General features: G+C 40.7%; 1 protein-coding gene across 1 annotated transcript in view; it reads left to right on the top strand.

The window, feature by feature from the left end:
- LOC114042722 (mitogen-activated protein kinase kinase kinase kinase 4-like) overlaps positions 1 to 23,145 on the top strand; it is a 228,954-nt gene that overhangs the window by 146,341 nt on the left and 59,468 nt on the right. Inside the window, exons 14-18 of the mRNA XM_027861416.1 lie at positions 3,417 to 3,581; positions 11,953 to 12,105; positions 14,964 to 15,095; positions 16,873 to 16,940; positions 19,694 to 19,809. Of these exons, the coding sequence (XP_027717217.1) occupies positions 3,417 to 3,581; positions 11,953 to 12,105; positions 14,964 to 15,095; positions 16,873 to 16,940; positions 19,694 to 19,809 (634 nt within the window). The remainder of the gene's footprint in view (positions 1 to 3,416; positions 3,582 to 11,952; positions 12,106 to 14,963; positions 15,096 to 16,872; positions 16,941 to 19,693; positions 19,810 to 23,145) is intronic.

Below are 23,145 nucleotides of genomic sequence, written 5' to 3'. Positions count from 1 at the left end.
GCATATCTGCAGAATCTGACTAGACTCCTTATCACAAGTCCCCAGTACTGGCATTGCTGAGAGACAAAACAAAACCCTAGGCTGCACATACTCTTGTACACACTATGCCCAGTGGGGCAATAATCTCTAACCATAATAAGCAGTGTATAATTACATGGGTCAACTATTCGGTCCAGACTGAAAAGAGCAAAGTAAGACCAGATGAGGGTGATAGACTAAGAGAATAGGGTGGTAGGGAATGACTGGAGTTTGCAGTTAGGAGGAAGAAGAGATTTAAAGGGAGTGAGGACCAGAGGATATGGAAAGATGGGAGACTGTGAGCAGAGAGCTTGCAGAAAACTTTTAAAGCTATATTTTGTTCAAGGGACTGCTGGGATGTATCCTACACAACCAAAGCATCCATGTTTCATGGTTCTGGTTGAACATGAATATACAGATAAGTTATTTCTGGTATTCCATATACCACAAAACCCTGCGTAACTCCAGTACTAGGCAACAAGGGGTGCTAGGTTCTAGGTAATGGAACTTCCTGGATAACTAAGGGTTAACCCTTCCCACTATTTGTTTTACTCTCTCATTGTTGAAAACCATCTTTTTAAAAAGTCTCATCCCCTTACTCTGCTTTCCTAAGTCTGGTGTACATCAAAATTCAAAGAAAGTGAGCTTGTTGACAGTAATCAAACCTTTGCTGATGGAGGTTTTTACAGGACCTCTGAGTGATAACTCTGAACATTGCTCGAGATTATGCAATATTGGGGCCTATTGGCCTGAACCTGGCCTCAGCCCAGGCCATTCCCTGAAAGATGTTCTTTGATGAAATCCTTGATATGAGCTAGTATTCTATTTGTGTAGATAGTTTTCTCTCAAAATTCAAATCAGAAACAAATTCCCTTTAACCAAGGGCTTGGGACACTGATAATGTTGGTTTGGTGGAGTTCTAGTTATTCAGAATCTTACTAGATTTCTTTTCTAATTTGGCCTTGATTTGGCATTTAGTCTGGAGTTTATCACTAGGAAGGTAAGATGATATAACGGAGTGTGCTGGACTTGGAGTTAGAAAATATAAGTTCGAGGCCCAGCTCCATTATAAATGAGCTGTATGACCTACATTGTAACTTCCTAAGTCAGTTTCTCATCTATTAAATGAGAATTTAACCATGGAAATATGGATTTAAAACCTGAAGGGACTTTAGAGGTCATTGAGTCCAACAATGTCATTTGTATAAGGAAATTGAGACCTAGAGGAACAGAAGTGACTTACCCAAGGTCACACACAGAGTAGGAAGTGATCAATCCTAGGGGTTATCTGATCCAACCCCCTCATTTTACAGAGGAGGAAACCCAGGGATATGAAGTGATTGGTTCAAGGTCACACATAGGATCTTAGACCTCCAGCTGGAAGGGCTCATCAAGGGCATCAAGTCCAACCCCTTCATTTTATAGACAAGGAAACTGAGGCCCAGGAAGGGGAAATGACTTCTCCCTGCTCACACCTAGGATCCTAGATCTACAGCTAGAAGGATGAACCTCAGAGGCAATTGAATCCAACTTCTCATTTTGCAAAGTGGGAAACTGAGGGGAAATGATTTGCCCATCGTCAGACAGCTAGCTAGCAAGTGTCTGGGGGCAGTGTTCAAGCTCAGATCTTCCTGACCCCAGGTCCAACCCTCTGTCTATTCTACCTAACTGCCTCCTTGACTTGCAGAAGCTTTTTCTGAGTTCTTAGAACGTGTATTCCATTTCTTTGGTGACACTAAAAAGGCAGGCCTCCTGCTGAGACTTCATGGGTGAGTTGGTACTTTCCGGCAGCCACTGACAAATCATAGGAAACAGGAAACTACAAAAGCAGTGCGTAAAACAATCCCCCAGAAAGTGACACCAGCTGAAACTGGAGATGGTCGATCCAAATTGTGTGCCCTAGAAATAAATATAGTGACTTGTACTTAGTAAGGTGGATATGATGAACCCAAATAAATGACTGCATTCTGGGAAGACAATTGTACAAAGAAGCTATACGCTGGGATGGAAAAAAATCTCCTTAAAATTGAACTTAGAGCTGATAATTACCTTGAACTTAGAGCTGATAATTACCTCTAGCAGTAGCAGAGTAGGGAGGGAGCTCAGCTAACTAACTTTTCTCTAGCCCCTCAGTAACAGATCAATTTACTTACTTGATCTCATTTCATCTTCACAATAATTCTAGGAAGTAAATTTTTGGTTCAGTTGGGTTTGGTTTTTGAAATCTGGTGATTTCAGTCTTGAAGTAGGCATCTGAAGATGGGGGTCTTAATCAGGAGTCCACGAACTTGGTGTTTTGTTTTTGTTTTTGTTCTTTTAATTTTTGACAACTAGATTCCAATATAATTGGTTTCATTGTCTAATGTATTTTTTATATTTTTAAACATTATTCTGAGAAAGAGTCTTTCTGTAGACTTCCTCAGGCTACCAAAGGAGTTCATAACCCCAGAAAGGTTAAGACGCTTTGCTTTAGGCAGTCTCGGGGGCTTCTAATGGGGAACTCTCTCTACAAGTTAGCCTTTAAGGGCTGCCTAGGACACTGAGAGGTTGAGTGACTTGCCCAGGGTCACATAGCCAGTATGAGTCAAAAGTAAGAAGCGGCATAGCACAGGGTAGTGATTAGAGAGCCTGCCTCAGCTTCAGGAGGTATCACAGGTATTATTTCTTATATGTACAGATGAGAAAACAAATTCAGAGAAGTGATTTGACCGAGACCACACAGCTAGGAAGGGGGCAAAGTCAGATCTCAAAGCTAGGTCTTCAGATTTCAGGTTGTCCATTTGAATCAGGTCTAGTGCCTAGGATGGATTTTCATTCCAGACATTTCCCAAGAAGTTTTTCTAGCTATTTAGGGAAGTGTCATCCTGGTCCGAGGAACATGAGGTATAGCCAAGGGAGAGCCCCAAAGTAGGGATTTGTGACCACCTCCCTAAGTTCCAGCCTGGTCACAGTATAGCCTTTCTCCCTTCCCCTGTCCCTCACCACCTTGTTTCAATCAATGCAGACGGTCACTCCAGTCTTGTTTCCCAGAGCTGATCTTTAAGTTCTTTGTATTAAAAAGGCAAGCAATTGCCTGATTCAAATGGGCAGTCAGAAGCTCTCCCAAACTCCTACATTCAGTTAAGTCTCTGGTTTAGGAGAAAGTTGAACATTCTTGTAACACAATCTTAGAGAGCTCTTGATGCAGCTATAAAACCAAACTGAGGAATAAGATGAAAGCTTGCTAAATAGCACAGGAAGTTGGGGTTTATGAGTAATATAGAGAACAATTTTTCATACTTGGAAAGTATTTAGGGGATTGAAATATATTACCTCTATGGATGGAGGAGTTACCATTGATGTTTGCCTTTGGAATTGTTAATTTAACATATTAGTTTTATCCTTTTTTTTTTTTAAAGAGAAAAGCAGAGGATGTTCCACATGTTAAAAAATTTCATCGGACCCTTCCCAAAGATCAAACTCAGCTGTTATCTCTACAATATGATCATAAGCCACAGAACAAAGAGTCTCCAAAGGCTTTGAAAAAGACTCCGGATTCCTCCCCAAGCAGCTCAAAGAAAGAGGTAAAATTGCTCTAGGTGAAATGGTACAACTTTCCCAGCAAGTTAAGTATGTGGATAAAGCAATGCATCTAGTTATCCATATGTTCTCTCCTGAAATAATACCATCCTTGAACTTCCTCTTGGACAGCCATAGCCACGTGTATCTTCTCTGAGATATAGAGCCCAGCGCCCCTACCAGCTAGGTTTGGTCCACTTCACCATGGACCTGCTGTAGGGCACAGCCATGGAGCTAGAACTCAGGAGCGCTCATTCCATGGTTCACAGTACATTAAAAGAGTTCATGGTGAATCAAACAAGCATCATTTTTCAGTCCCCTCACCCAGTTTTCTGTCCTCATAACAAAGCTCACATTGATTCTCCAATCTCCTGATTGACTTTTTCATGGCAGCAAAAAGTTACAAGGGTCTTTTCTTCTGTTGAGTATTGACAAAATCTGCCTAGCTCCCCTTGGTTCATTTGTTTTTCTGGTTCTCTTAGAAGTTATGCTTTATAATTTTCCACTTGAAGCTGGAGTAGGGAATGGGCTGTCAATGCTTGGCTTTCACTTTTTAAAAAAAGGTTTTATTGATACTCTTCTTAATACTATAACTATCACTTTTCAAAGACTCCTGGCCCACTCTCCCATAGAACCTTCCCTTATAAGAAAAAAAAGTACAGCTACCCAAAAGAAATCAATACATCTGATAATATATTCCTCATTCTGCATCTCTATTCTTTCACTTCTCTGTTGAAAAGGAGATAGACTTCAATTTGTACCCACTTTGTTTACAATTCTTTGCTACCACAAAGAGTGCTGCTAGAACTATTTTGCATATATGAGGTCCTTCCTTTTGTCTACGATCTTTTTTAAGGTATGTGCCTAGTAAAAATATTGTTGGATAAAAGGGTCTGTTCTATTTAGTGACTTTTCTAATGTAATTCAAAATCAGAATTGGACTGTCCTACAGTTTTAGTGATAGTATATTGGTGTACCTATCTTCCCCAAAGTCCTTCAACATTTAACTTTTGCCATCTTTGCCAATCTAATGGGTGTGAGACGAAAACCCAGAGTCATTTTAATTTTCATAACTTTAGTAAAAGTAACTGGTTACAGAATAAATTCACAAAAATCATCAACTTTTTTATTATTTCTAATAAAAACCCAACATAAGGAGAAAAAGGAATTCCATTCAAAGTAACTACAGAATGTATAAAATATCTGGGAGTTAACCTCATCAAGACACACTCAGGACTTAGCTAAATACAGTTATAAAACATTTTTTAGAAATAATAGAAAACAAATAATTTGAGAAATATTCATTGTTCATGGTTGAGCCATGCCAATATAATAAAAAATTACACTGCTACTTAAATTAATAATCATATCATCTGCAAATAGAGATGATCTTGCCTCCTCTTTGCCTATGCTTATTCCTTCAATTTCTTTTTCTGGTCTAATTGCTGATGCTAGAATTTCTAGAACTAAAACAGTGGACATTCTTGCTTTACCTCTGATTTTATTGGAAAAGATTCTAGTGTTCCTTTATTACAGATGTTAGCTTTTATTTTTATATAAATCATATTAAGGAAAGGTTCATTTATTCCTATGTTTTTAGTGACTTTTTAAAAATAAGTGACCTTGGTTTTCACTTTTTAGAAGGCTAGGAGCACAGCTACAATTCATTTCCCCCTACTAATCTTTTCTAGATGGCTGCTGTGCTCTTGGGGTGTCTAAGTTGTGGTATGGCAGTGGTTCTCAAACTTTTTTTGCTAACAGCATAGTATTCATTGCCATAAGGAATCATGACACATTGAAACATTTAAATTGGCAACAGAAGAGTTCCTAGGAAAACTGGGCGTCCAGACCCATTACTCCAGCCTTGAAATTCCTCTGCCTTTCCTTCCCCTCCTCCATACCAGGATTCCTGGCAGAGGAAGGGGCTTTGTGTCTCCTCTGATAGAGCTACTATTGCGACTCTACTGATGCCAAATCTGAAGGTACAGCTAGGGGCAGAGGCTAGGGAAGTTTCAGTCTATGAAATGTAGTTTCATGGCACACCCTTTGAGAACCACTCTTATAGGGTCTAGGTTGTAGCCATTTTCCACTATGTTTCTTTCTTGTCTGTAGTAATGGGCTTATGGAAAGAAGGAAGGAAGGGAAGAAGGGAGGTAGGGAAGGAAAGAGGAAGGAAGAGAGGGAAAGAGAAGGGAAAGGGAGAGAGGAAACAAGTATTTATTAAGTATTTACTATGTTCCAGACACTGTGCTGGTTGCTAAGACAAAATAGAGACAGTCCCTTCCATCAGGGAGTTTGCATTTTAATAGGGAAATATAATTCATATTTTAATAAGGGAAGATAATTCATATGAGGGAATGGTGGCCAGAAAACATCAGAGATAGCAAATGGAGCCATAGATTTGAACACCCTTTCTAGGAATGTGTTTATGTGAATTGAACAGGGAGGAGGTACATGTCTGGCAGACAGATGGCCAGAAGGCAGTGTGACAGATCTGAGGGCGTCTAGATATGGTGAATTCTCAGCAATCATAATTTTAGGGCCCCAAGTTGGCTGTTGAGTGTCAGGTACTTGGGTTCTAGGTCAGAGGTGGAGGGTAGAGCCTCAGTAGCATGGAAGGAAGATGAGATCTAAAATTCAGAATTCTATTAGCCCAGTCAATTAGAGCATGATGTTAATGATAGGTTCTGTTCTTGTACAAGAAATATAGCACGGCCATGGCCTGAATTCCTAATCCTAGATAACCATTTGTCAAAAATATCATAAGGGCAGTGGACCAGTTGAAAGTATGTGAATTCAGCGCAGTCTGTGTGCACATCCCTCCCCATGTACAAATATGATCACATGTTGATGATGTGTTAGAAAACTTGCTTTCATCTTGTTATTACTGATCAACATCAGGGCCCCAGGTCATTGTCTTCTTTTCCTTAGTCACTGCTGCTATGAAGCCTTCCACTGGCAAATCTCCATTACATACTTGCCCAGTGATATTAAAAGTCCTTTAAAGTGAATGATGATTATTGCTCTATAAATTTTAACCACTGGCAGAAGAGTTTGTTTTACCAAAAGGGGGCACTGCATCTTCCCTGAAGTCTTGTTCAATGATGTGTTTGCTCTTGGCCTCATGTAATAACACCTGGTTGTGACAGTCATCTTCTCACCCTGCTTGAGAGTAAATGGTCAGATCACCCAGATCTGATCAGTCAGCTAAGAGATCAACCATGCCTGCTTGGTTCAAAGTCACCTGGGTTTTACATACATGCATTGCTGTTATTCTTGGTTTTTTTAGAATGTTAACTATTTCTCAGAGAAGCTTGGAATGAATGAGGAGGGGAAAAAAACCAAAAGCATTAAGGACCTCTGTACATATGTTCAATGTTTTCATTGACATATATGTGTGTATGTGTATATATATATGCATATACACATACATATAATATATATATATATATATATGTATGTATGTATTTTTTTTCCCCATTTTAAAGACAAAATGCTGCCTGTCCAAAATAGGGATTATCTTTCTTGTTTCTATCTGTAATCTTTTCTGGGAATTTTGTAACCAGTTGAGTTCATCTAAAAACATCTCTGCCTTTATATTCTTTTTTGCATCTACTTCCCAGGGTCAACAATTTTCTGAGAAATCAACTCCCTGAACATAAATAAAGAGGCTTAGGCTGGGACTATCCGATGCCAAACACCAGGATGAAAAGTGAAAAACACAGGCGGCCATCCAGATGTTTGACGGCTAAACATCTGGATAGGTTTAGAGATAAGTGATTGCCAAAACATCTGGATGATTAGCTGCATTATTTTGTTTCTCATCCAGCTGTTTCCTGGCATGTCAAGAGGTTGTGTGGGCTTTGGATTCTGAGGACCTGGGTTTGAATCCTGGCTCTTAGCACTTCTGACCTGTGTGACCTTTTGCAAATCACTTCACTTCTCTAGGCCTCACTTTTCTCCTCTGTAAAAAGGGGGAGTTGGGCTCAATGACCTTTGAGGTATCTTCCAACTATATGATGCTATGTACAGACAGACTTGGCAAGCCAGTGCCTAGGAAAAAACAACATCCTACAGCCAGCAACTTTTCTGCAAGACAGGAGTGATCACACCTTTGTGGTTATCAGAACATAAGCCCTAGATTTAAAAAAAAAAACTGTTATGTTGAACTTTTCTTTATCAAAGATTTGAATGTAGCTATCAGGTCATGCTATAGAAATTATGGATTTGTTCATTAGCTGAAAAGAAAATGCCCTGAACCCAAAATAGATGATACCAGAATAATACAGATAAGCCTAAGTCCCAGGGCCCATGGATCTTCACAAAAAAGAAAATGTCATTCTAATTGAAGCATAGCCTATTGCTGAGCACATGCTCTGTCTCAGGAAGATTTTGACTCAAGAAAGAATTGGAAAAAATATCTGAGTTTTCTCACTTAGGAATCAATATTTATTTTCAAAACATTGCCTGTGACCTTATAAGCAAACTGTCTGCAAAATGGGTGGAGTCAGGGACACAGGGATGGTCTCTCTTAACCCTCAGTATGAGCTAATCAGTATCAATGAGATAAGGATGGTTGGACTATTTGAGGCTTTTGTTATGTTTTAAAGGGAAAACATAGTTCAGTCCAGTCTACTCAGTCCTCTTGCAGTGACTGAGCCTGAGGAGGAATGACTAGCAAACTGTCAGAGTAATTATCCATCTTGGTTTCTGGCCCATATTTTATAAATATCCACTTTGTAGAGGAAGTGGAGTATATTGCAAAATTTCATTCGTGCATAAAGCTATCCACAGAATGTCAAAAGGATCCCAGATTTCAATGCTGGAAAGGACCTCAGAGGCCATCTCATCCAACCCCATCATTTTGCAGAGGAGGAAACTGAGACACAGAGAGGTGAAGTGATTTGCCTAGAGTCACACTGGTAGTTAACATCACAGGCAAGATTGGAACCCAGGCCTTCCAACTCCAGAGCCAGCGCTCTTTCCACTGCACTACAGGCCTTTGGCATATTGGATGGGTCACCTAGGAAAGACTTATAGGAGGATATAGATAAGAGGACATGGATGGATAGTGATCCCAGAGACTGGTAAACTATAGCCTGAGAGTCAAATCCACTAGCTGCCTATTTTGGAAGGCCTGTGAACTTCACAATAAAACTTTATTTTAAAAAATGGGAAAACCATTTTTAGCTCATGAGCTGAAGGTTGGATGACCATAGTTTTCCAGCAACTGATCATTGGTATAAAACTCATAGAAACAGATCCCTGTAGGTCATATATTGACTTAGAATACTACAAATTGACATTATGTATGTTGTGTTGTATTTTTATTTATTAAACATCTCTCAGTTACATTTTAATCTGGTTCTGTCACACTGGGGAGTTTTGCATGCTACAAGTTTGACACTTCTGCCTTAGACCATTGGAATGTATCACCACATTTATGAGAGTAGAGATCCATTGAAGGATCAAAGCTAAACAGAATTCTGCAAACTGCTGGTGATCACTAATAGTCAGGCAAGGGTCACATTTTTCAGAAGTTCTCTTCCACCCACCCCCATCTCCAACCTCAGGCTTCTTCTCCTGTCCCTGCTTCTAAGATGTCTGAACTATATGTGATAGAGTTCACCCAACTCAGTGAGACAGCCTTCCACATGTTACCATTTCTCTCTCTCTGAGTAGGACCTGCTGTCAACAAGGACACACTATAACCTTCCTAGCACTAGTTTCTTCCTGTTATTCCTAAGTTCTAGGATCACCGATCACTTATGACTCTGCCCCCAACTATTGAAAATGTATCCTGTTTGTGTCTAGCTGTTAGAATTCACTTATGTCTTTGCATAAGCGTGCAAAGCAAATTCATTCAGTCAGGGGGCAAGTATGTTCATATTATGGAGCATTGTGATAATTAACATAAAGTTGTTTATCGACATTTTCCCAATAACTATAATTGTCATTCCCTACCATTCAGCAGGGTGGACTTTAATCTATGTGTCTCTGATTTTGATTCAGCATGTCTTTACTTGTTTAGTTGTGTCCTTTGTATGTGATCCATTGTTGAAGTTTTTTTTCTTATCCATTCTGTCATTTTTTCATTTTATTGGATAGTTTAATCCATTTATCCTTAAATTTATGTTGGTTATGCTTGTGTTTTCCTCCATTTGTTTCATTAATGTTGCTTTTTTGAAATCCCCTTCCTATTAATGTCAGTACTCTGTCCTTGTGATTAATTTTTCTTGAACTACTTCAATGTTGATCTGTTCCCACAGTTTCTCCCCTCCCCCCACTCCTGTTTGCCTACCCTTTCTGTAGTTCTTGGATTTTACTTAAATTATTCATTTTTTTCTTTCTTTTATTTATTTAGTTATTTCTCCACTTCTTTCTAGAAATCTCTTCTCTTTCCCCAGAAAATTAAATGGTTATTTTAAAATCCTTCATCTCTAGAAGACACATATAAGACTCTGAACTATTTTTCCCCAGGTTGCTTCTTTCCTCGTTTTTGGAGAATTATTGTCATTGTTGAGTTTCCAAAAAGTAGCAGTAACCTAGTACAATACCATGTGTCAGTCAGAATCTCAAGTGCCAACAAACTGCTGGCCATGGTGCTGACATAGCTAAAGGACCCAGATATTACAAGAAAGAAACTTGCTGCTCCTCAGTCCAGATGGTGACTGTATCTCTCCTGGCAATCATTTAGGTGTTCATCATCTATTAGACTTGCTGGGGAAACCTGACTCCCTTGCTAATTATTATACACTAGTGTGATAGTTTCAGAACATCGATTGTAAGGATGCTTCTGGAAGATATGACTTGATATAGAACCCTGCCTTCTCAGTACCTGGTGTGTACCAAATCCCTGCTATCATGAGTTGTATACATGCTACTCATAGCTCAGACTGCTCTACAGTCTCAGTGTCCTTCTTAACTTTTCACACATTCATTTCCCATATCCATTCACTTGCCAGATTGCTTGTCATTTCTAACTTTTAGCCACTCAGCTGCCAAAGTGATTTTCTGAAAGTTCAGGTTTGACCATGTTAACTCCTACCCCCTACTCAATAAACTCCATTGACTTCCTGTTACCTCCAGGATCAAATAAAAAGTCCTCTGTTTGGTATTTCAAGCTCTTCACAACCTGGCCCCTTCCTACCTTTCCAGTCTTCTTATACATTATTCTCTTTCACATACTCTTTGGTGCAACCATGCTAGTTTTCTTGCTGTAGCTCCCATACAATGTTCTATCTTATGTCTTCATGTCTTTTCACTAGCTGCCCCTTGGGCCTAGAATGCATTCCCTATCTCCAACTCTGATCTCCACTTCTTGGGATCCCTAGTTTCCTTCAAGATAGAGCTCAAGCACCACTTTCTTCATGAGGCCTTTCCTGGGTTACCCAACCTGTTAATGCTTCCTACTTATATCTGTTTTGTATATGCGTATGTGTGCATGAATATTTTCTCCACCACTAGAATATAAGCTCCTTGAGCATTTTTGTCTTTATATTCCCAACACTTAGCACAGCACCTGGCACATAGTAGACCCTTAATAAATGTTTGTTAATTGGTTCAAATGGTATAGAATTGATGTTTCCTATACTCCATGGGTTTTGAATCCCCACTGGTATGTGACTGTGAGGAATGAAGGGCATTGCAATGTGGTCCTTAGCTGAACCACTGGTATTTTCCATGGCACTCAATGAGAGTTTGGTCTTAGACCAATCTTACCTTTGGTTCCTGTCTTAAGATAAAACATTTGGGGGCTTAGCATTTTTCCATCAGTAGAGAGATCAAAACTGGGGAAAGCTTCCACATCATGGGAGGGCTATAGTCTATTTTGATGAGGAGAATTTGCTGAGTAGCCCCAGAACAGAGTTTTGGACATTATATGTTATCTTCCTAATATGGACTTCAGGAGGCAGATAGAACTTTATATTGACAGATGATAATTCCCATCAGTTAATTGGAAGTAAGTCATATAGAGCTTGCCATGATTTGGCTACCAAATATATTTTTAATAAAGTACTGAGGTACCTTTCCTCTTAGGGAGGAAGGCACTGTGTCTGTGGCCTTGGGCAGAGAGAGACCCCATTGCTCCCATGACCACAGCAGAGGCCCATATCAGAAACACTGGTTTCTGATCAATATCATCTGTGTATTCACCAATGTCCTGGTCCAGGCATGAACCCAAGCATCTGGCTCAGAGTGAATGTTTAATACTGGCATGCCTGGTCTTCTAGGGCATCTTATCTTAGTTATAATTTAATTCTTTGAGTTTCTGAATAAGAAAAGTAAGAGATACCGATACTAGAAGGATGGTAAAAACATATTTGGAACACCATGTCTTTGCCCTCATTCCCACTTTCCCATTTTGTTTTTCAGATGAACATTAAGATGAAGAAGTCTGAGGGTTCCCAGACACCTCTGAATTGGACCCTTGCCCTTGCCCATGATTCTCCTCCACACACTAGAGTGATATCTGGCAGTAGCTCTAGTCCTTGTACACCAGCTTTGCAGAGGACAGGAATAACAAAGGTAAAATGACCTTTCCTTATCAGTAAGATGATTAACATTCCTCAGTTACTAAAGGAAGGGCTTTGGAGGTGTGAAAGAAAGAGGGAGGAAGGGATTTGCATCATTTACTCTCCCTTCTCCATATTTTCACTAGGACAACAGTTGTTTCCAACATCGCCCAAATGCTTGATGCTTTTTAATTGGATGCCCCTTTTCTTGGTTTCTATTGCATGATTTTTCTTTAGGGTCAGGTCCATTAAAATAATCTCTTCCCTTTTCCCCTAGAGCATGAGCTCATTTGAACTTCTAAAATAATGTTAATTGTTCTTTTTCTTCCTTTCTATGGTGGTAATTGTGGGGGAGGAGTTTTTTTTTTGTTTTTGGTGGGAGGAGATGAAAAAGAAGAGTTGTTAGGCAGGTCTTATGTTCACTAGTTTTGTTTCTGTGACACCAAAACATCTAAATCCAAAGTAACAAATCCACATAGTCCTCCAGATGTTTGGGAACAGACAACTCTTTGTTGACTTCCCAACTCAGAATGCCATTTGGGGCGAATCTATGTCTTTGTAGATTGAATGTCTATCTAGAGTGTTACCTCAGCTCAAATTCTGGGCTTATCATTACAAAAAATTTTAAAATGAAACATTCTTTTGGAAATTTTCTGTCTTTAAAGTATCTTGAGAATTGATCCCAAAGTGCTTTTAAAATTGTTTCACTTTCACCCAGGATTGTCTGTGTGTGTTTATTCAAGACCTGCACTTCTTCCTTATTCTACGTTCTCTACTGCCATTTTCATTTCCACATATACCATGTTGGGTGCTGAGGCATACCACATATGCTACAATAGAGTCTAAATACAAAAGTTCCATTGTCATTGATGATGAAAATAGAAATGCTGGCAGATCTGTTCCATCTTGCATCTATTTGTTATTCTTACAGTTTCATATATAGATGTTCTTGGGGTGATCTGGGTCAGCTGGGTTAGCTTTCTGCAGACTTGTTTGCCTTTTCAGAGTTTTGTGAGGCAGTACGTCTCCTATTCTTCTGTCCTTCTTCATAATGTTTTACAAATGAACCAATATTTTAAGTGGCTGTTGATCTTGGCTGTCCTGTCCCTCTACTTGGCCATGCAGCAAATGATATCTAAGGCAGTTTCTGGACATGTTTAACCTCCTTGTTGTGGGGGCTACTGGTCTCACTTTTCTCAAAATGGTAATAAACATAGTGAATGTATTTACAGTTAGTTTTAAGATATCTGATTGGAGTTTTTATAATAAATAATCTTCTCATCTTTATCCTTTCTTCTAGTTTAGGATTAAATTTGACCTTTGTTCTGTCAAAGGTCTGACTACATTCAAACAACTAATTTTGAGGAGGGGTGAATTTAAGAAGATTGAGTTACATGTTGGATATATAGTTTCCATTTTTGTGGCTACAGATGTACAGCAGGCAGATTTGAGACTGGAGTTCAGGAGAGAGATTGGAACTAGATATATAGGGTTGGATGCTAGTCCTCATATCTCAAGAGCTGGAAGGAACCTCAGAAGCCATCTAGCCCAATCTTCACCTGAACCAGAACCCCCTGGATATCACTCTCCCTGACAAGTAGTCATCTAGTCATTGCTTGGAGACCTCCAATGAGGGAGAACCCACTACCCTCTGAGGTGCCATTTTTTGGATAACTAATTCATAGAACCACAGGTTAAGAACTGGAAGGGACCTTAAAATCCAACCTTATCATTTAAGCCCAAAGATGTTAAGTGATTTACCAAGAATATAAATGGTCATTGTCTTTACCCAAGAGTCCAACCCAGATCCTCGGAATCCCAATCCTGTACTCTTTCCAGTGCCCTGTAGGAAGTTTTTCCTTAAAACAAGCTGAAACTGATTTTTTTGAACCCAAGTGTAAGAACTTGCATTTCTCCCTATTTCATTTCATCATCTTAGATTTAGTCCAGTGTTCTAGTCTGTTGAGATCTTCTCAGAGCCTGACTCCATTACCTGCTGTGTTAGTCATCCTTTTCAACTTTGTGTCACCTATGAATTTGATGAGCATGCCTCCTGTGCCTTGATTTAAGTTACTGATTTTTTGTGGTCTGACCCTGATTTCTTTGGTGTAGGAGACTTCCTCTACCAATGTAGTTCATGTGTTGCCTGTTCTGCAACTTCTAGTCTTAGCGAGTGACCTGGAGCACTGAGAGGAAGTTAAGTAGCTTGCTCACAGTCACACAGCCTGGGCCTTGAATCCCAATATTTTGGGCTCCAAAGATAGCCCTGTAGTCATTATACCACATTCCCTCTTTGCTTAACTGTAGCCATTGGAAATATTGAATTATGTGCAGAATGTTCTCTTTTTACACCTTCCTAAATCCTGCAATTTTTGAGGCTCAAACCGGGAGTCAGATTCTAATCAGGAGGCCTAGCTCCAACCTTGAATGACTGTACTGCTCACTCCTTGCATTGTTTTGCTATTGGGTAAAACTGGAGCTGTCCACATTGGACTTCATGGACTTCATCTTCTCTCTATGCTCTTCCCTCACAGCATCTAACTGTGAAGCACTTTGGAAATGTGGCATGCTAAAGCCAGCATTGATATTTCAGTGGCAGGGGAATCTTAGTTTCACTAGGGTGTTCATGTTTGAATTTAATTTATTTCCTCCAAAGAAATTCCCTTAAAGATAGATATGCTGTCTAACATCTGCTTGAGTTCAGGAATTAGGTATTTTGTTGTATGTTAAGGAATGACATGTTTGTTTTCAGGGCTTTTTAAAAAGTACCGTAAGATTTAGGACATGATCTTAGACTAATGAGGTTATCGGATGGTGACCGAGTCTGTGATGACATATATCTATGTCCCCTATATTTTGATATATTTGAAGAATGAGAACCTCCGGCTGAGTAAAGACAACCACCACAGCTACTCCCTCTCAGACGTGGCCATCAAGCCTAAAACCTCAGTGCAAGATGATGTCTTTTGGAACAAGTACCCAGTTGAAGATCAGCCTCCAAAGGTACCACTTCTTCTCAGTGATTATTTAATTCCCTTTCATATTAATCTGGATGACAGATAAAGAAAGTGAGGGAAAATGTCCAGTTCTGCTTTAGCTTCTGGGGCAGGGGGGAGGGGGGAGTACTATAGATATCTGGCATTCTCTTCTACTGATCCAGATCTCACCTTGTCCATGTCTATCCATTCTGGGCCACACTTGTCCATATCCTTCCACATGTCCAACCAACATGCTAGAGGCTTTCCTCTCTTTCTCTTGACATCGCTGAGGTATCATTGGAACACTCTGGATTCTGTATCTACAGTGATAATTTTTGTCTTTTTTTTAATATACCACATTATTTTACTAATAGAGCCCTCCCTTGTAACCATGAAAAAAATAGTTAAGCAAAACAACCTGTTTCCCATTTCTTAGCATTCAACACTTATGGTCTCCCTCCTCTACTGAAGAAGGAGGAAGTATCCATGAGAATTTCTTGAGGGTCCCTGTATGTTATACTGTGCTGGATGTTGTGCAACAAGTATAGAACCTCCAGTGTTGTTGGGAAGAGAAGATTTACACATGTATGTGACAATTCTACACAAAAGAACCAAGGATTCACATGTGGTCCAGACCCTGAGAGCTATGGGACATCAGTTAAAGGAGTGTTCCCTAAGGGTTAGGGCTAGTGGAGAAGGCTTTATGGATTCCCTGAATCACCTATTGTTGGAGCTGGAAGCCTCTTTAGAAAGCATGAAGCTGGGGCAGCTAGGTGGCACAATAGATAGAGCACTGGCCCTGAAGTCAGGAGGACCTGAGTTCCAATCCAGCCTCAGACCAAACACTTGACACTTACTAGCTGTGTGACCCTGGGCAAGTCACTTAACCCCAATTGCCTAAAAAAAAAGAAGAAAGAAAGCATGAAGCCCCTCCCGTTATAGGAGAGGACATTTCATGGAGGAGATGTGTCTTGTACCCACATTTCAAAAATAGGTAGGTTTTGAAAGAGAGGGATACAAAGAAGGGGAACAGGCATCCCAGAACGGAGGCACGGAGCAAAGAATGAGGGGAGAATGACCTGACATGAGCCAAGGATACCACAACAAATACTATTAGCTGAGATTAGAGGACCTGAAGGCCACCTGTGGCCTAGAATAGATGTGAAGGCCAATGCCCTGGGTTGGAGTGCTGGCTTTCCTTCTGTGTGAGCCTGAGGAACTTGATCCCCTCTGCAACCAAGTTTCATCCTCTTTAAAGTGAAAGAGTTTGATTAGAAGAGTCCTAAAGCCCCTTCCCCTGCTATGCTATCCCCTTCCTGGTGGGGGACTTTGGTCTTGGCCTAAGAGACAGTGCTGTATTATGAAAAGAACACTGAATGGGAAGCCAGCATCATGGACTCATAGCTCTAGAGCAGGAAGGGACCTCACACTTAACAGAAGAAGAAACTGGGGCCCAGGAAGGGGAAGGGACTTGCCCAAGATCACCCAGAGGATTCTGGCCCTAGAGCTGAAGAGACCTCCAAGGCCACTTAGTCTACCCCCCCCCCCCCATTTTAAATAGGAAGAAACAGGCCCAAGGAAGGGGGAAGTGACTTGTCCCAGGATACACAGGAAGTAATGGAGGTGAGATTTGAACCCAGATCCTCTCACTACAAATCCAGCCTTCTTTCCATTGTACTACTCTTCCTCTCATCTAATTTATAAAGTCTACGTGTACTTTAGTTTACCAGTCATCCTGAAATTAATGCCTCAGCTTCCCAATGGTAGAGAATTGCACTGAAATATTTGGTTATATCTTTAAGGTCCCAGAAAGAACGACCTCAAGATTCCGCAGCAAGGATATCATCAACCAGGCCCGCCGCCATCCAATGTAAGTACCTCTGCGCTCTGTGTTCAAGCCCATAGTGATTTATTTATGGCCCTTTGGAAAACTGAAGCCAGCCTCAGTGGTTCCAGACTCTCTCTGATTGAAGTCAAACCCAGAATGTTCGGAATGCCCCCAATCTTCTTTGGCCTGCATACCGTAACCACAGTTGAAATGATTTCTTTTGAAATTTTTTTGAAAATCTGTTTTACCCACATCTGAGGCAGCCAAATTTCCAAACTTGAGCTAGTTGACAGTTTGGCCCCAAAGCCTTCCCCTTTCACCATTGACCATGTGACTTGGAAGCCCAGGCTGACTCCCACGTCGCTTTGGTTTGCTGTGATTGGGGTTGGCCAGAATTAACCATTTTAAAGGTGACTGCAGTGACAGGGAGATACCTTGTACCAAACGTCCCCTCCATAGAGACACAGGTAGAGCTTCAGAGTGGATCGTTCGGCAAACAACACACATTCAACACACACAAAACATCCTCTCACATCAGGAATAAATGTCAGGGGAGACATAAAGGCAAAAATCAGGCCAAAAGCTCCAAGGAACATTCCAGGATTCAAGATGATATCTTGGGTCCTGATATCTTGGTATTTCTGGGTCTTTTTTATGGGGGTGCTTCATTTTTTTCTCCCGGGCTACCTTTCTTTGCAGCACTTTTGGCACTATATACTTCACTGTACGCACCAAGCAAGGTCTGTCTGGTCTGCCATGAAGAGCACAGTGTTCTTACTAAAAGACAAATTCTCCCATTGGATGATTAGTCTTAGAGTCATAGATCCCCTTCTGGAAAGGGACCAGTCATACAGGGCAGAAGCTATACAGAGCCTAGGGGAGGGAAGCCAGCAAAAAACCCAACTTTACACACCAAGAGGTGCCTAGTGCTCCAGTCTACCAAAGCCCACATCCCAGGAGCCTTTCAGGAGAGAACTCCTCTATTCAGTTCAATCTCATTCAATGGGGACACATTTACTGAGTGTCTACTGTGTGCTAGGCTAGAGAGCCAGAGCCCCAGTTTACCCTTGTCTCTGTTCTCAAGGAGTCTCCAATCTAGGGAAGACACAAGTAACTACTGCAAAATCCAACTGGAAGGGGCCAAAGGAGAAACCGGCACAGAATCCTATGAGAAAACCAAAGAGAGAACCCTTAGGGCATTTAAAATAGTATCCAGTTTACAGAAGTTATTACACAAATAACTTTTCAGGAAACCAGCTATTGCACAAAGTGAGATTATGAATAGAAGTTTCCGGAAAACCAGCACATGGGCTTCTGGTACGTGCAAGGTCTACATGAGACAATTGCTATCCCTACAGCAAAGGAGACCTTGAACTGCTGGGCAGCTTGGAAGCACTGGCCTGTCCTAGTAATTCTTCAGTGTCTTTGATCTTATAGATGTGGGAGGGAGCTGGTGGCACAGTGGAGAACACTGTGACCTTGGAGTCAGGAAGACTGGAATTCCAAACCCTGCCTTAAACACTTAATAGGTGTGTGACCCTGGGCCAGTCACTTAACCTCTCTCTGCCTCAGTTTCCTCATCTGTAAAATGGGAATGATAGCACCCACCTCACAGGGTTGTTGTGGGGATTAAAGTGCTTTGCAAGCTACAAAGCACTATGTAAATGCTAGCTCTTAATATGTGAGTACTCCCTTCAAAAAAATAAAGAAGCCCTTTAAGGTTTGCAAAATACTTTCCATTGATTATTTTGGAAAATTCTTAGAATAAACATGAGATGTGGAAACTATAGGTAATAATATCCTTTTTTGACAGATGAGGAAACTGAGAGATTATGGGATTTGCCAGTGATTGTAGGGAAAGCGCTAGAGGCAACTTTTCCCAAATCTGGGTCCAAGCTCTATCCACTAGGCCCTACTACCTCTCCGCTGCTAGAGGGATCATTCTCTCTTTAGTAACTCTATTTGCTTTTTTGTTTTGGAGGGGTGGAGCAGAGCTCTGAATTCATTTGTATAGGAATTTCCCAGTGTGAAAACTCCTTCTACTAAAACAACTGAAGTTTTATAGTAGAAGAGGGTTGCCTGGGACATGTAAAAATTGTGAAGATTCAGGGTCACACATAGTAGCATTAGCCAGAGGCAAGGCTTAAACTGAGATCATCCTGACACCAAGGCCAACCTTGCATCTTGTTGGGCCACTGTCCCTAGATCCTAAACTATATTTCCTTAAGAGGGGTTAACCTATAAAGTCAGGACCAAAAAAAAATCTTTCTTATGTTACTTGTCATTCACTTGTTCATTCGATATGATATTAAGCACTATTACCTAGGTAATCAAATTGTTTAAATATTATATTCAGAGAAATGATATAGGGCTTTCTAGAACTAAATACATTTGTAAGCTATGGGGGGTAAGCTATAACTAGTCACCTTTTCCCATAGCCACAAAATCAAGAAACTCTCAATTCTAAGTAAGATGAAATATTTGGGACAAAATCTGAAATTTAAGAATGTTACCTTGGATTGAGAATGTAAGCCAGTATTCTTTTTAGTGATATATCCATGATCTATACACACACACACACATGCACACGCACACACACACATCTGCATATATGCACAAGCTGACACATGTGCTTCACCCCCATGGACACATGTGCTTCACCCCCATGAACACATACACTCACCTTTCTCAATCTGTGATCAATCTGTGAAAGCTGGTCCTTGGTGTATAACTTAAATTGTGCGTTTTCCCTTTTCGAATGCCAGCGAGTGGTAAGTGATTTTCTGTCTTTTCAGTGGTTCCCAGCAGCCATCCTTTGGGGGACGGGCTCAGAAGCCAAAAAGTAGCAGTAAATTCACTGGCAACAGACAGTGGGCGATGGAATGTCGTCTGACCAACAGAGCAACATCAGGTGAATCCTTACAGCCAATCTTTCCCAGTCACAAAGCATAGCTAATGTCTAACAGCCCGTGTTCAGTCAACACAAGTGAGACTGGTTCACTAAAAGTACTAAACCTCCTTTGTATTTCAGCAGATGCCCAGTGAGTGGGAAACCATTCTCCTGCCATAGTCTCGTTTCCTGGGATGTTTTCCTTCCAACAGTTCATACCTGAGTAATATTGCTGTTGGAGGTGATGGGAGGCTTTCAGTGTCTCAGTTGGACCTGGCAACTTTTAGGGAATAGATATCTTGGCCATAAATGAAACTGTCTAAACAGCTCCTCTGAAGCTTGGGGGAAGCTATGGAAAGAGGAGTCCCCACTTTCACTCTCTTACCCCCATTCCTCCACTCCACCCCTAGCACAAGAAATGAGGATGCATCCTTGGTGGTAGTCAGCTTGGAAGGGTGGTAAAGCCTAGGCCAGGTTTTGTTGGCAACCCCAGCCTTTGACTTTGTCCCTATGTCCTGTGACTTTTACAATAATAAACAACAAATAAAATCATAATAAGGTAGCTTGGCTTAGTGGATTGAGAGCTGGCCTTGGAATCAGGAAGACCTGGGTTCAAGTACTCTCCCTGACACGTGTGACCCTGGGCAAGTCACTTAAATGCTCAGTGTCCCAGGCAATTCTCTAAAACTGTAAGTTGAAGAGAAGGTACCAACCTATATTGGTAGAGGGAGCACCTCATCAGGGGCTTCCTACACCAATAAAATCACAAATCCAGTATAATAATAATAATAATCATAATAACTATAAAAAGCAGTTATTTTATCCACCTGTGCAATAAGCTGCGGGAAACGAAATATGAAAGAATAAAACCAGGATAGTGACTTGTCTCAGAACTATTCGAACCATTGAAAAAGTTGAGACAAACATGATTACAAAAAGAATAATAAATCCCATTGCAAAGTATGAAAACCCAAGACAATAATGATAAACTTGCATTTCTAGAGTGTTTAAGGGCTGCAAAGTGTTTTCCTCAGAGCTACCCTCTGGTATCATTATTATCCACCTGTTACCAGAGAAAGAAACTGAGGCTCAGAGCAAGATTTGTCTAAGGTGGCACAGTTTGGAAGGAACAAAGCCAGGTCCTAAGCCCAGGCCCTCTGCCTATAGATAGCTTCAGCATTTTTTCTCCATTCGAAACCAGTTTGGGACTTCTACCAGCCTCCTATAGGAGAGGTTTTTCAGGATAGCTGGTACTGGTTTTCTATACTCCTATGGAAAGAATCCCCTTTTCTTCAGGTCACTACCAACCCAAGGTTCTGTCCTCCACAGCATACCTAAAAAAGTATCTACCCTGCTGCAGCATTTTCTCCTGAGTGTCAGTTAGGATAGGGCTTAGAGGTGACTTCCCTGTTTGTTTCTTAGCTCAGATCAGAGCAATGGGCACTATCTTCTAGATTTTCTATACAATATCCACCATATGAATGCATAAGAATATGTGGATAACTAGCTAGATTTTTTTTTCAATTTTCATTCCAATATGTAAATACAGCTAACATGATATGGATAAATAAAAGAGGGTTTTGTTGCTGTTGTTGTTATTTTGAAGGCTGTTGGGGTTAAGTGACTTGCCAGGGTCACAAAGCTAGTAAGTGTCTGAGGTCGGATTTGAACCCAGGTCCTTTTGACTCCAGGGCTGGTGCTCTATCCACTGCAGTGCCACCTTGTGGCCTCGAGGTTTTTCTTTTTTTGTTTGTTTTGTTTTGTTTTGTTTTTGAGAGGTAGCATGGCTTAGAGGAGAGAGAGCCAGCCTTGACGTCAGGAAGCTCAGGTTCAAATCCCACCTCTGACACATACTGGCTGTGTGACCATAGACAAGTCACTTAACCACTCAGTAACCGTGGCAACTCTCTAAGACTAGAAGCTGCAGGGCAGATGCCCATCTGCTTCGGTAGAAGGCATTTCTTCCTTTGGAAGTTCCCTATGCCAATGAAAGCACAGGTCCAACTTTAAAGAACAGTAACTTACTTATTAATCCTTGCCTGGCCATAACTGGCTACTTGAAGCACATTTAGATTGTTTAATTGTAAATCTGAAAAACTATTGCCATTATCTTCAATTTACAGATAGCAGCAGAAATAAGCAACTGTTAACGCCCATTAGCTCATTTTTTTCATTATGCGCTATTCATTTATTACTAACCTAATGAAATCCTATACCTGAATAGTTGCCACACATAAATATTTCTGCCCTGTATCTGTACTGTACTGGAATGAACTGAATAAACACAAGGTGGGGAAATGAGCCTTTTAATTGAGCAACCAGTGAAAAGATTCCAGTAGAAGTCAGTATAGCACGCACTGAAGCATTTTGAAGATGAGATCAGAAATCCAATTTTGAAATGCAGGCTGGGGGGCCTCTAACAAGACTGTGGTTACTAGGAAAATTGAAGGGCATTTGCATAAGACTGTTGTATAATTGCAAATCTTTTCCTTTCCCTAAACAAATCTTTTAAGTATAGAATAATAAAGGAAATAACGGTTTCAGAGCTGAGATGACCATTACCCAAGCCTGATTGTAGATGCTATCAGTGGAATGACGGCTATTTCCAAGGGCTATTCCAACTGCAGCTTCCATCCAGGCCTATCAGTGGGGTCTGGGTCTGTTTGCCTGGTCATTCAGCCAATTAGCACGTGTTTCTTAAATGTGTGAGATACTGGAGATACAGAGACAAAAATAAGACAGTCTCTACCCTCAAGGAGCTTATCTTCTATCCATCAGCTGAAACAACCAAGGTTTCTGGATGGTCGTGTAGACACCAACTGCTGACTAGTTTGCCTAGACCTGTAGCACTTCTCATGGCCCTTGAGCGATTAACCACGGGCTCTGTGGTATTAGGAACTTTCTTGGGGGGAAAGTCAAAGCTACTTCTCTCACATTGGCAATTTCTCAAAATGCACCCTGGGGGCCACTCTCTAGTAGTAAGGGGTTAAATAAGATCACTCAGTTACAGGCCTGCCTCTCTCCTAGCTCTCAACTAGAGCTTAGAGGTGGTAATGGTGTAGGAGAGGAAAAGAAAGCTGATAGGCCTCAGGAGCAATCTCAAAGAAGTGAGAATGAAAAAAAAAGATCAGGTTTCCCATAAACACATGTCCAATGGTTGATGTAAACTCTTGCAAACAGAGAGTGGATTCTGCCTCTCAGCTTCTATACTAATTGAAAGAAAAACATGGGAAGTAGGCCTATGGCCCTCCAAAAGGCTAAATCCTACAAGTGTTTGGGTTTTTTAGGAATGATAATAATAATAATAATAATATCACCATGCCAAATACTCATACTCTCCAAACTACTTAGAATGAA

Source organism: Vombatus ursinus, unplaced genomic scaffold (genome assembly GCF_900497805.2).
Source record: "Vombatus ursinus unplaced genomic scaffold, bare-nosed wombat genome assembly UNPS02014735.1, whole genome shotgun sequence".
Lineage (NCBI taxonomy): Eukaryota > Metazoa > Chordata > Mammalia > Diprotodontia > Vombatidae > Vombatus > Vombatus ursinus.
Note: the sequence above shows the minus strand (reverse complement) of the source record. Positions and strands in the feature narration are given on the sequence as shown.